The following is a 13944-nucleotide window of genomic DNA, read 5'->3' on the forward strand; positions in this document are numbered from 1 at the left end:
TTCGTCCTACCTTTCTGAAACTCGTAAGTACAACTTCAACACCCTCATGGATTTCCTGCAATCATTCCTTACCAGACTTAAACTCTTCCACTTAAAAGTATTTACCTTTTCAGTCAGCTACACACAATAAATATACATTGTTAACATCGATGAAACAATGCCCTTAAGTCCAAAATTCAATACCACAGTGGCAAGTTCCAAATCATGTGTGTAACAATTCCTCCACAAATCCTCAATCTTGCAAGTCATATCTTCCATCTAACACTCATAACGCATCCCGAACCTTGGCGGAGTCCATCACCGTAGTCCCTTAAATTTCCTGTTGATTCCATCATTTCCTCAATTCTTAGACTGCCTTTACTCTCTCGTCCATGCCGAACACGAACTTGTTGAGTAACTACTTTGTTGGCACTACCCTTTTTGCAGATTCCTCAACTTCATACTTTTTGACTCATTGGTCAAAATCCAAAACCATAACCGATTCAAAGTTATGTTGGGTTATTCCTTTAACGTACATGATCCAAACTTCTCCTTTCTTTAACGATTATTGTCATAGCAGAATAATCTTATAATTCTCTCATTTCACTTGAGTCGTCAAGACTTATCCAAAAATCATGGAATCATTTTTATCCAAAATAATTCACTTCTCATAGTCAACTTTCGGTTCCCAGTGTAGATACACTTCTTCACTCATCGACAAGCTCCCATCATACTGTCAAGGTCTCCTGGTGCTCAATAATCTTAACAGTCTACAAACTCGACACTACAACAAATTTCCACTGTCTTCTTAATTAATACTTCCAACTATTACCCAACAGCTGAAGATAGCTCATAGATCCAAGGTCGACTCCTAAAGTTTATATAGCAGTCTCTTCGAAGCTAAGTTCACACAAATCCTCGAAGCTCATTTTCAACCAACATCTATACTTCTTATCCTCTTAAACCATGCAGAGTCAACACCTATATGCAAAAAGCTTGGTTTCGAACCCTTTCCACAAGTGATCAGTTAATATAATAACTAAATCATGAATCCCAAACTAGTTCAAACTCTTAGTTTCACCCTTCAAGGCAACTACTACTTTCGATCTATCACTTCATACCACGAGGTCAGCTCACTTCTATATGCAGCACCCCATAACTCCCAGAAAAGCACTTCTATTCGTATCTAAGACTTCACATACGTCATGACTGACAACTCTTAATGCACCACCACCGTGGTCACATCACTTCACCAATTACCAACTTTGTTATGTTTCATCTTGAAATTCATCGAAGAATACATCCAATGCTTTCTTCAAAGTTTCTTAAACTTTTCTCTTTCCAAGAGACTTTCCATCAATCGAGCGTTCACCGATCCCAACATAACACTCGTGAGTACCTCCAGTGGAGGCAGCTCCCAAACCTTGGTACTAATATGATCTCTTCTCAGTTCTAACTTACTGCAAACTTGTCCTCACTGGACCATTGCATCTAAAAGGGATCAAAAACATTCGTCGACCATAATCGACTAATGCTCAAAGTTCTAGATACTTATTCTATTAAGGTGCTAAAACACATTTATCCGCATCAAGGAATAAACAACTAAATAAGTATATCATACTTGATCTAAAACAAAACACACAATGCATAAGGAAGACACTCACTTATGCCCACTAAACCCGACTCTTGATCAGCTTAGGACACCCGACTCACAACCCTTGAAGTAATCTACTACCATGCTCTGATACCACAATGTAACACCCCGATTTTCAAAATCAGAGTGCATTTTTTTTTCTTTTTAAAACAACTCAATGTCATGCACTAAAGGATTCAGGATCGTCTTTAATTTAAAATCAGAGTAAGTAAAACATTTTGAAAGCATTACCAACAATACAATCTGAATCAAATGTCACATTTTATTAAAACAATATTAGGCAATGAGCTTTTAATATCAAATCATGCACTACGAAAGCATAAAATAGTGTTCGAGTATTCATTTCTCATGGTAGTATCATTTACAGCGGTGCCCAAACAAAAGAAGTAAAAATCCATAAACATAAGACAACACAAGTAAAACATCTAAGTTGATCCTTAACTCTGAACTGGGATGACATGGTACAAGATCCCACCAATGGCATCAAGCCTGACTGCCAAACTGCTACACCTCCAAAGCCTTTGCTATTCCCGCAAAGCACACTCCCTATTTGGATATGGGGCAAAGCCCGATCCACGGATTAATGTAAAGGGTCACGATCTAAAAACACATAATTACAAAAATACTGAAGGCATAACATACTAGCATGGTAAATAGCATCAACATAAACATTCCTCAATTAAAATATAATGATGCACAATTAGCCTAGCAAATGCAGACTCAATATGAGTGTGACACCTATCACGATTCGTCACATGAAACTGATTCCAGAATTGAATATCGCCACATAGGCCACCACAGGGGTGTTACATTCAAATGACTCTAGGATTGAATATCACCACAAAGGCCACCACTAAGGTGTTATCACCACAAAGGCCACCACAGAGGTGTTTCATTCAAATGACTCTGGACTTTGAATATCACCACAAAGGCCACTACTAAGGTGTTATCACCACAAAGGCCACCATAGAGGTGTTTCATTCAAATGACTCTGGACTTTGAATACCACCACAAAGGCCACCACTAAGGTGTTATCACCACAAAGGCCACCATAGAGGTGTTTCATTCAAATGACACTGGACTTTGAATATCACCACAAAGGCCACCACTAAGGTGTTATCACCACAAAGGCCACCATAGAGGTGTTTCATTCAAATGACTCCAGAATAGATCAAGCCATACAGGCTGAATAACGCCACAAAGGCTACACCACGAAGACATGTATACCACAAAGGCTAGAAAATGCCACACAGGCTAAACAATGCCACAAAGTCTATATAATGCCAAACAGGCTAAACCATGAGGATTACAACTTTTAACATATCAACAGACATTTCATATATTTATTCACAAATCATATGAAAGTAAAGCACATCAACATATCATAATCACATTGATTGCAAACAAATCCCACATTGGGCAAACACATTCACTTAACATATTATATTCACAATACACACAAGAGCACGTAAACCATCCAGGCATTTAAGTAACTATGGAGTTTCAAGAAAGTGCCCCTTACCTGAGCAAAGCATTCCTTATAATGTACAGCTCTACAACTCGTAAGCATCTACATCAGGAACGTCTCTAAACCCTCGAGCTAAGTATCCTAACAGATACAATAACTTAGGTAAATATCGGCTCTAAAGCTTCCTACCCATTCTAGGTGAAACCTTAGCAATTCTCGAAAATACGATCAACTTCGATATTTTCTAAAACATAAATAAAATATTTTCCAACACGACATTCGTCTCAAAATCCTTGAAAATACTTTAAGTCTTATCATGATCATAAACTTTCCAAAAGTGAGTCTAGAGAACTCTTTCCCGTCAAAAACTTTTCTTTCTAACATTTGACTACTCAAAACATTTATTCTCCAATACTTTAAGTCTATCAAAAGACCTTAAAGAAATCAAAACAATTCATAAAATATTTATCATTTCCAAATGAATCTCAAATTGTTTTTCGTTTTGAAACATCTTTTCAAAACCACCCTAAAATTAATAAAATGATTCTGACGAATTTTCGACAAAATCTCCTTTGTGTTTACATCGTATACCAAAGCATCTGGCTCAGTCAACCTAACACAAATTCACAGACAAAAATATTTTCACCACTCAATAGTTCAAACATAAAAATTCGAACTCTGATAGTGTCAGCAGTCACTTACAGCGTCAGCTCAGACACATTATTTTCAGAAAATCATAATAAATTCATCCGTCGTCGAAACATTGCGAACCATAGGTCCATTTCGACCATCTCGACGAGGCGAATCCATTGGTCAACCTCTTTTCACTTTTCAACAGTATTAAAATGACGAAAATACCCCTGAACAGTTCAGTCTTTTCGTCCAGACAACATTTTTCAAAAACTAATCGGTTGAATCAACTCATTTCCTCGTCTAAAACATAGATATCAAATAAAATTTACATTTCAACACTTTTCCAATGACACTAAAATTTTAAAATGAATGGATCGTAAATTTTCTTTCAGATCTATACTCATACGAACTTAGCCAACAACATTAATACATAACATCACGCAAGAAAATCAAAACTCGGCACCCTTACCCATAAGATACTCAAAACCGTGATTTAAAAGAGGAAAAACGGGAGGAATACCTCATCTAATGACCGTGAATCACGCGTAGGAAGGTAGGATTCGTCGCTAGCTTCGTTTTGATATCTCGTTTGCGCGATTCGGACAAGGAACGAAGAAGTTACGGCCCCGGAACGGTGGAAGAAAGTGAGGCTGCGGGATTGAGAGAGAAGTGAGGAGAGAGAAGTGTTTTGTGGTTATGAGAGAAAGGTGGTAAGACCTCCTATATATAGTGTTTTAGTTTTGGAAATAAACCGAACCCGGTTCTTGTGGTTTAAGGCATACGTAACTGATAAAGTTCTATATAACTCTGATGAACTTCTAACCGGTCTTAAACATCTTAGAATTTCCTCTTCACTCAAAAACCACTATTCATTCTCTAATATTTTCTTATAGGAATTTTTCTCCACAGGTATAATATTCCTAAATTCCCAAAACGTCATCTCAATGACAAGTAAATTCCTTGAATGAATATTAATGACTCCAAAGGTCCAATAATATTTCATTTGCAGACGAAAACATATTTGATTCTACCCCGAATCACCAAACTCACAAAAATGCTCAAGATTAAGGAAAAACAAAATCTTGACATATCACATAACACAAGTCACAAACATATTCATGCTTAACAAACATCCTTTATTATAAAAGCTAGAGTTGTTTGGCTACAATGTTTGCCCTAATTCACCATATTTTGCCCTAATGCCTAGCATTTTTCCCTCCTAAACAAGTATTAATTGCTACTCTAATCTCACCCGTTCAAACTCTATTTTCACATTTGATCACACCCGTTGATTCAAACTCTAAAAATGTTTCCTCATATAACTTCGTTAATGCAATTAAAGACGTATTAAATGCTAATCAATTCATTCAACAATCCCCTTGCTAATCAAAAAAAATCATAAACATCCATTAAAACGAACTTATATCAATTGGTCACGAAAAATAAAAGCTACACTTGCTTGGCTACCATGTTTGCCCTAATTCACCCTATCCTTTATTATAAAAGCTAGAGTTGCCAAGCTATCATGTTTGCCCTAATCACCCCCTCTTTTTCCCTCCTAAGCAATTATATGATCTTAGCCGTTGATGTGAATTCCTTGCTAATCTAATCTCAGTCGTTGATTCAAATGATATGTTTCAAACTACTCATTTCCTATCTCATACAGATGCGCCATAATGTCGATTAAAATCGTAGTTAATGCCAATCAAATCACCCTAACTCCCAACGATTAGCAAACTTTTCTATTTAGGGAATCATATCGTATGTATTCATTTAGCGAATAAAATCGTAACTATCATTTCCTATCTCATACAAATGTGTCATAATGTCCATTAAAATCGTAGTTAATGTCAATCAAATCACCATAACTCCCAACGATTAGTAAACTTTTCTATTTAGGGAATCATATCGTATGTATTCATTTACCAAATAAAATCGTAGTTAATGTCAATTAGTGCCCTAATCACCCCTTTTTTTTCCTCCTAATCAATTATATGATCGCTGCCATTGATGTATTCATTAATCAATGCAAATAATGCAAATAAAATCGTAACTACTCATTTCCTATCTCATACAGATGCGTCATAATGTCCATTAAAATCGTAGTTAATTCCAATCAAATCACCATAACTCTCAACGATTAGTAACCTTTTCTATTTAGGGAATCATATCGCATGTATTCATTTAGCAAATAAAATCGTAGTTAATGCCAATTAGTGCCCTAATCACCCCTGTTTTTTCCCTCCTAATCAATTATATGATCGCTGCTTTTGATGTATTCATTGTTGGTTACCGTGGTTGATGGAAAACTATCTTGCAAAAGATGCAAGGAATGCAAAAGCGCTGTTCCGAGGTAAATATGCCGCTTTTTATATGAAACATATCAATGAAAATAATTAAATTGGATTATAACTGATATCATTAATCAATCCATTGTAGGTTCAAGCAGCATGTCATTGTCATGGATGATTCTGGCTGGACAACATTTGTTCTCTTTGATCGTATTGTCACCCAGTTCATAGGAAGGAATGTCCAAGACTTGATTGCAGAAATTAACAAGGTTGCTTTCTTATTCTTAGTTTTATATTTTATATGCAGATTCAAGTCAACACTAATCACTACAAACTCCCATTTTCTTGGTGCAGCCTGAGAACAAGTCAATTGGTTATCCTATTGATTTCAACTTTTTTGTGGACAAAAAAAAATGCTCTTTAAGGTGGAGGTTAGTGATGGTAATATCAATAGGAAGTGGAGGAACTATGGTGTCAAAAGGGCTACTGATGATGTTGAAGTCATCAATGAATTCATCAAGAAATACAATCTCAATGTTTTTTTTTGTTTATATTTTTTTTGTACTATCATATCGGTATGGATTCTTGCGCATGCTGTTATATATTAGAATTTTGACACGGAAGAAACTGTCTTTTTAACAGGATTCAACTGATGATGATGGTGTTGATACAGAATTAGAGTTGACTGCGCTGGGGAGTGATGCCAATAATTTGGTGATAAATTTATAAGCAGACTAATTGATCTTATGCTTTTTTAGCATTCTGATGGCCGAATTATATCATCCTGATATGCCTTTATTCTCCTTTTAGGATTTGGCTGAGTTAGATGATTCTTGCAGCAACTCCAACAAACTGGGAACTCCGTCAACCACATCTGAAAGAAAGAGATCTTCTGATGGTAATACTTCAACTGGAGTTGGTGTCATAGAAATTGGGGAGGAATCAATAACCAAACCAACTAAAATGGTTCGTGTGAAAGTTGAGCCAAAAGAAAAATAATGAGTTTCTCTTCAGCGGTCTTTTCTGCGTTTCTCTGCGAAATAATGAGTTGAACCTTCAGACAAATATTGAGTTTCTATGAAAGTTGAACAATTTTAATCTGCTTTCTTTTATGCGTTTTTCTACTTAGATTGAGTATTTATCTTTTTCGTTTATGGTTTTGTAATCCAAACAGCATCTATGGAGTATATTTATAATTCTGCATTTCTAGCAACCAAATTTATCTAGCAACAATTCTGTTTCAAGTTATATTTACCGAATTTATCAAGTAATATATATGATCTGTTAATAGGTCAAAAATGGCATGGATCCAATTTGAAATTTACTATTAGGCTATAACTATGAAAATATATATTATTCGAAGCATATTTAGACTCGACGACTAAGGATTTGTAGATGCTCACTTTTTAGTAGTAGTTTCTGAAGTCTAATATTTTTGAAATACATACAATGTCGTATTATTAGCATGTCAAAACTTTTACAGATCCCTGAAACAATCACATCTATATGAAAATCAATCATTTTTTCATAACGTAAACTTTTAAACATTTTAGTCACTTTTGCGCAATCACAACTATATGAAAATTAATCGTTTTGCATATATCCTCTCTCAGGTGGGGTGTAGCATTACTATAGATACCTTTGTCAACATGCTGCAGGTTTCAAAGATGATTTCTGTAGTATTTCCTTCCCACGAACATATAACTGTCTACTACGTTTTAAATGTATAGTTTTTTTTTCATATAATGTCACAAGAAATCCTAACTGTTTTCTTATGACTTTACAAAGCAATACACGGTTAAAACTTTTAATTAATAGGAATTACTACCAATTGATTTACAGTGATCATTTACATTAAAAACTTTCTATAAAGCCATACGCGGTACAAGTGAGAATTTCCATGAATTATTTCTTATGACTTTACAAAGCAATACGCGGTTAATGCTTTTAATTGCTGCAATTAATAGGAATTACTACCGTTTGATTTACAAGGGCCATTTACATTAAAAACTTTCTATAAATCAATGCGCGGTGCAAGCGAGAATGTCCATGAATTAACGTTGTGAGTATTTACAAAGCAATACGTGGTTAAGGCTATTAATTGCTGCAATTAATAGGAATTAATACCAATTGATTTACAATTGTCATTTACATTAAAAACTTTCTATAAAGAGTTGTCTTCTCCCTATAACTTTGTGCAGATTTTCGATTCAAAGGGTGCGATATTCGGCGATGTACGCGTAAGTGAGTTTCTATTTATATATTGAGGTCATATTTATACATCTAGCCATTATAAACTAACCTATTGTCGCTATATAATATATATTTTAATTTTTTTGTTGTTTTGCTTTTTTTCAATTCCAGTGATTTATACGATTGAGTTTCAAACCTTTTTGTTATGTATGCTACCATTTCATTTTGTTATGTATGATATAAAACTTCTATCGCCAATGTATGGTTACATTATTTTTATTGTTCCGATCAACTTTTACGTGGTTGGACCCGTGCGGTAGCACGGGTCATTGGTCTAGTTATAAAAATCATACTCAATCACCCAGAATAGAAAAAAAACAATATATGTGAGTCAATCCTAGATCTCACATAACTAACTTGCTCTTCAAGTTTCCATTGAAAATAATAGTTTTGGAATCAAAATAATTTTCCGACAAAATGTCATTTATTAACAAAGAAAACATCAAAACAAAATACAAAGCCCTAAATTTAGTCGCAGCTAAATTATGGGTCTTACAAAAGAGGTGATGCGTCAACTAGCGTTAGGAAATTTTGGGGGTGTTAAAATGAAAGCACTGGTTTGGGGAGTATAAAAATGAAATGCTGCTGGGTCATAAAATAAAAAGGATGAAGGGCTACTAGGCTGAAGTGTGATAAAGGGTTGGGTCCTCTTTGATATTTTTGCTATATAAACCTTCATTAGAAAACGTATTAATATATACACCCCCCATGTTAATTCCCCCCCCCCCCCCCCCATAACAGGCCTGGGCCCTAGGCCACCGCACCCCGGGTATGCCTTCGTCCGGCCGTACTCGTACCCATGGTTACTCGTCCATATCCCCCCAATTTGAAGGGTTTTCTAAGTTTTGACTGGATTTGAGTATGTGTTTGAGTTTTTCCCGATTTCAAATCACGGGTACAAGATATGTAACAAGGATCTAGATATCCACCCAAATTCATACCAAATGTAGAAAATTACTTTATTATTCATTGAGTTTCGTTATGTTATAAAAGTTGTCATTGAAATTTGAAGGAGCAACCAAATTATTTGGTCAAGAATATTAAAGTGAACATATAACTGAATATTGTATTACGACATTGCCCCTGGTATTGGACAAAACTTATTTTTTTATCAGAAAATGATTCACTGTGGGATGGGCTGCGATACCAAACTTGTTGGAGACATGGATGAGATCAATTTTCAATCCCTGATAGATACGAGTAAGGTACACGTAAAAACATGAAAGTTGGGAAGGTAAAACGTGTCTCCACCCAGTCCCATTGCTATGCCGAGCAAGCTCCTCACCAAATGCCAAAAGACGAATGCTAAAATTGCGGTAACATCATAATATTAAAAAATTGCAAAACATAGTTTTACTAAATTATTTTTAATATCTTGTTAAAAAAACATTTTTAATATCGCGATGAGTCACTGTAGTTCCGACCATCGTTTTAGTGTTTTACGTTAAACTTGACCCTTGTTCCAAGGTTCAAAAGAATCCACTAACAAAAATGTTAAAATCCCTTTAAATCTATTGTCAGTTAAGATAAATTTATTTTCCCAAAAGTTCGAAAAATGAGACCCTCCACTTATGGGTTTCTCAATATATCATTAATTTAATTGTACGACATTTTCTCATGAAAATTGCTCTCTTCACTTTTAAAATTACTCTTTTTTTCAACCGTTGTTGGTCTTACTACTGCCAGACATTTTTAAAGTCGATTGAATTGATTTAAAAAGTGAGCGGCAGCCGTTGGACGGATGACAATTAAAAAAAAAAGGAACAATTTTAAAAGTGGAAAGAGCCGTTGTCTTTCCTGGTTGTGAATCTGGTGAGAGCCACCAAACCAATCCACTTTGGTTCCTACTTTATCGGCATTGAAAGTTTTTTAATTGTTTAATTAAATCAACATCTTTGGACCTACATTACTTGGAGCTATACAAGTATTTCACAAGTTTGAACTCAAGATTATTTTCTCACTGTCGACTTTGGACCTACATTACTTGGAGCTATACAAGTATTTCACAAGTTTGAATCAAGATAATTCTCTCACTGTCGACTTAGCTAGTAGTAAATTAGTCCTACATTATCGGTATTGAATGACTTTGTGAAATCAACATCCTAGGACCTACTTATTTGGATTAACATGTTACCATGCCATTATAAATGCTCTTTCGTCTAACAAGTTACATAACACTACTTGTTATCATTCATTGGTGGTCCACCACACAGCATAAACAATTCGAATCTCATATATCAAAGTGGCCCATAACGTATTTTCAACGTTTGATTTTGGTACCTTAACTTTAAAATCGATTAATTTGATAATTTTAGTTTCTTATATAATTTAATGGATCAAATTAATAAAGTTTAGAAATTAATTTGAACATTGAAAATGAGCTAGAGAATCAAAGAAGTATTTAAGCTACCTAGAGTACATATTTTTGCTAAATATTAATAAATAACTATATTTATCATATATGTTGGCAATTTTGCATAATACAATGAATCAATTCAAAGACATCATAGAAAGTATTATGCAAAATTGCCATCATAGAAAGTATAATAATTAAAATTAAATATGTTTCTATTTCTTATAAATATCTAAAATTTCGTTTTTAATCATGTACTCACTTTTCAATCCTTCAAGTTACAAAGTTGTACACCCGTAAAAAAAGTTTACAACGTTGTATACTTTTACACTATATTTGGTAGAGGAGAAAAAGGGGAGAGAGAGGTTGAAGAGAGAGAAGTTGAAGAGAAATCCAACACTTCTCTTGTTTGGTAGAGGTGAGAAATAGAGAAGAGAGAGACAGAATATGTGGGCCCCCACACTTTTTAGAGTCTTCTCACTTGAGGGAAGAAACACACGAGATGCTACTTATTAACGTTTTTCCAATTTTATCCTCCCACTATGTCATAAAAGACAAAAAAAAAACATGAATAAAAATGGTCTTGTTCGTTATGCCCTGGTCTCTACCATTTCTTTTGTCTCCATATAGTATACTGCTTAGACTGTGTATAATAGAGAAAGGTTCTGGTGTGGCAATAATAGTATTTGTTATTGAATATTTAATTAATACTGAAAAACCAAATGTTTTTTTTATTATAGATATCTATGTTGATCTAATATAAAAATAATAGTATTTTTTAGTGGAAATAATAGTTAGTTATTTAATTAAATTGGCTAATAAATTAATTTAATTTGTAAAAAAAATTAATTAATCATATGTTGTTTTTATTGAAGGATATTTTTGTCTTTTCAAAAAATAGTAGCATCTCTTTCTCTTCTATTTCTCTCTTTATTCTCTTCAACCAAACAACCCAACAAATCTACTCTATTTCTCATTTATTTCTCTCTTTTCATACTCTCTCTCACCTATCTCTATCTTCTCACTTTCTTCTCACAACCAAACACACTCTTTTAGAGCCTATAAAATGCGAGTTTTTTCTTTTTTTGCAGAGATTAAAATGTGAGTATATAGACTAAAAACAAAATATAAGACATTTACGGATATATTTAACCTAATTATTATTATTATCATTTGAGAAACACATGCATATCTGCCTATATTTATTTTACTTATTTAAATTTCATTAAACAATTACTATTGGACCCAAATTAACATTTGATTCTTTCAGGGCTTCAAATCTTGGTTCCTTAGCATGAAATTTCAAAGCAGCATAGATCTTCATGTACTCTTCAAACACAAATTTTGGGTACACATTGTGTTTTTCCTCTGCGCGTTTTTCCAACAGTTCTGGAGCAGGGTAAATGACAGCATCACTCCCAGGGTTGTAGAATGATGCTATGGACATTCTTGTTCCATTTGTTTGTGCTATCACACGGTGTTCCACACTCTTGTACTTGCCATTTGTTATTACCTGTTTGTACAAAATAGTAGTGTCAGATAAAGTGTCCTGTTTTTTGCACATGAAAGATATAGAAGAGTACATGCTAAAAATAGTAACCGTATCCTTAGATGATTTTTCATATTAGTGTCTAATATTTTTGGTCACATTAGGAGTATGACTTATGTCAAATCTTGTGTATGGTTCCTTTGCAGTCAAATTTTTTACGCATCCACGTATTCTAATGAATTGAGATCAGACGGTCTAGATTTGAATTACATGATTTTTATTTTAAATATAAAAATACCAAGTTTCAAAATTGGATCTTTGACTACGTAAATGTGTTAATTTTTTTTTTGCAGGCTACGACATGGGGAGGAGGATTCAAATCCGTCAATATAATCAAAATTTAGATCCTCTAACGTGACTAAAGTGTAAAGTGAGAAAGTCAAGGGTTGTTAAACAATTTATGGTTTGTTGTTCCCTTTAGAGGAGCCAGATTGAAGGACTAATATGGAATTTTTCGTTACGTTTGAGAATTGAAATGAGAGTTGACTTAGCAAAGGAAACAAATTTACCTCAAGTTGGTCACCAAGGTTGACAACAATAGAGTGGCGCATTGGGGGAACATCAATCCACTGGCCATCTTTGAGCAATTGTAGGCCACTGACCTTGTCATCCTGGAAGAGAAGGATGATTCCGCCGGCATCGGTGTGAGCACGAAGACCCTTCACCAGCTCTGGATTTGGGCATTGAGGGTAGTTGGCTACTTTGGTGCCAAAAGTTGGCCCTCTTGATCCATAAAATGCCTTTTTAAGGTAACCTTTCTCTAGTCCAAGATTCTCACATAACAAATCCAAAAGCTCTTCTGCTAGTTTCTCTAACCTCAAAGAAAATTCCTTCATCACTTTCCTGTACATACAATTACCATAACAAATTCAGAATCATGATAAAAAAAATATATATGCTTCTACAAAATCATACATGAAGCAATATGTCAAATTTAGAAACGTGACAAAAAAAATATTATGTTATGCAATGTGTTATATATGTCATATTAATGTTTGTTTTGTGTAACCTGTATTCATCACTGAGATCAGGTATCTCTGAAATGTTTGATTCAGGGAGGTGACGAACATGGAAGGTGCTTTCCCAATCCATATCTTTGACCTCAGTTTGGACAGCATCTAAGCCTTTGCTTGATATTACTTCCTTAAACCTATGCTCCATGCATTTCCTATAGTGCTCTTTGGTCAACCTCTCCAATGTGTCCATAAGGTCATGGGGTATACCATGATTCACCAGCTAGAGTTTTGAAATCAAACAAGAAAAAAAGTTATACCAAGAAAGTAACATTATCTAACAGATTATAAAAATATATGTAAGTGTAATGTATTGTAGAAATTAAAGTTGTACCTCAAAGAATCCCCAATTCTCACAAGCATCCTTAATTTTCTCCATGGTGTCTTTTCTCTCAACACCATTGAGTTTCTCCAAGCTAATAATTGGGAAATTCATCATCATCTTTTTAAACTCAAAGTAACTCTCTTTCTAATTTCTATCTTTTTCTTAATCTTTTTCTTTATGCATGTTAGAGTTTGGCAGCATGGTATTTATAGACCTATAGATGAGGACCAACCAATAATTTTTATTTTTTTTAATATTTGCATGAATTTATTTTAATTACCTACTTTAAACAACCTTCTGTTTATCTTACTTTTAATACAAATCACAGCCATGAATTATTTTGGTTACGTAATTGAATTGTCTATCCACTTGGTGCAAGTTTTGGACCCACTTTGGTGGCTGATTTCTTTTTCTCTCTTGAAAATT

At 34.3% G+C, this 13944-nt stretch overlaps 1 protein-coding gene and 1 long non-coding RNA gene across 2 annotated transcripts; both read right to left on the minus strand.

The window, feature by feature from the left end:
• Nucleotides 1-1922: 1922 nt before the first annotated feature.
• On the minus strand, nt 1923-4420 carry LOC146924360 (uncharacterized). Its single transcript, XR_015010105.1, has 2 exons — nt 3156-4420; nt 1923-2179 (listed from the first exon to the last, which is right to left on the minus strand). It is a non-coding gene; the product is annotated as an uncharacterized LOC146924360 (long non-coding RNA).
• A 6280-nt stretch (nt 4421-10700) lies between these two features.
• LOC146924361 (1-aminocyclopropane-1-carboxylate oxidase-like) lies at nt 10701-13697 on the minus strand. Its single transcript, XM_085709396.1, has 4 exons — nt 13528-13697; nt 13190-13416; nt 12690-13023; nt 10701-12144 (listed from the first exon to the last, which is right to left on the minus strand). Exons 1-4 carry the CDS (start codon nt 13633-13635, stop codon nt 11857-11859), a joined length of 957 nt encoding a protein of 318 aa, XP_085565522.1. The 5' UTR covers nt 13636-13697; the 3' UTR covers nt 10701-11856.
• Between the last annotated feature and the right edge of the window lie 247 nt (nt 13698-13944).

The sequence above is a fragment of the Medicago sativa genome, chromosome 5 (assembly GCF_051527215.1).
Source record: "Medicago sativa cultivar Bolivia chromosome 5, Bolivia_mono, whole genome shotgun sequence".
NCBI lineage: Eukaryota > Viridiplantae > Streptophyta > Magnoliopsida > Fabales > Fabaceae > Medicago > Medicago sativa.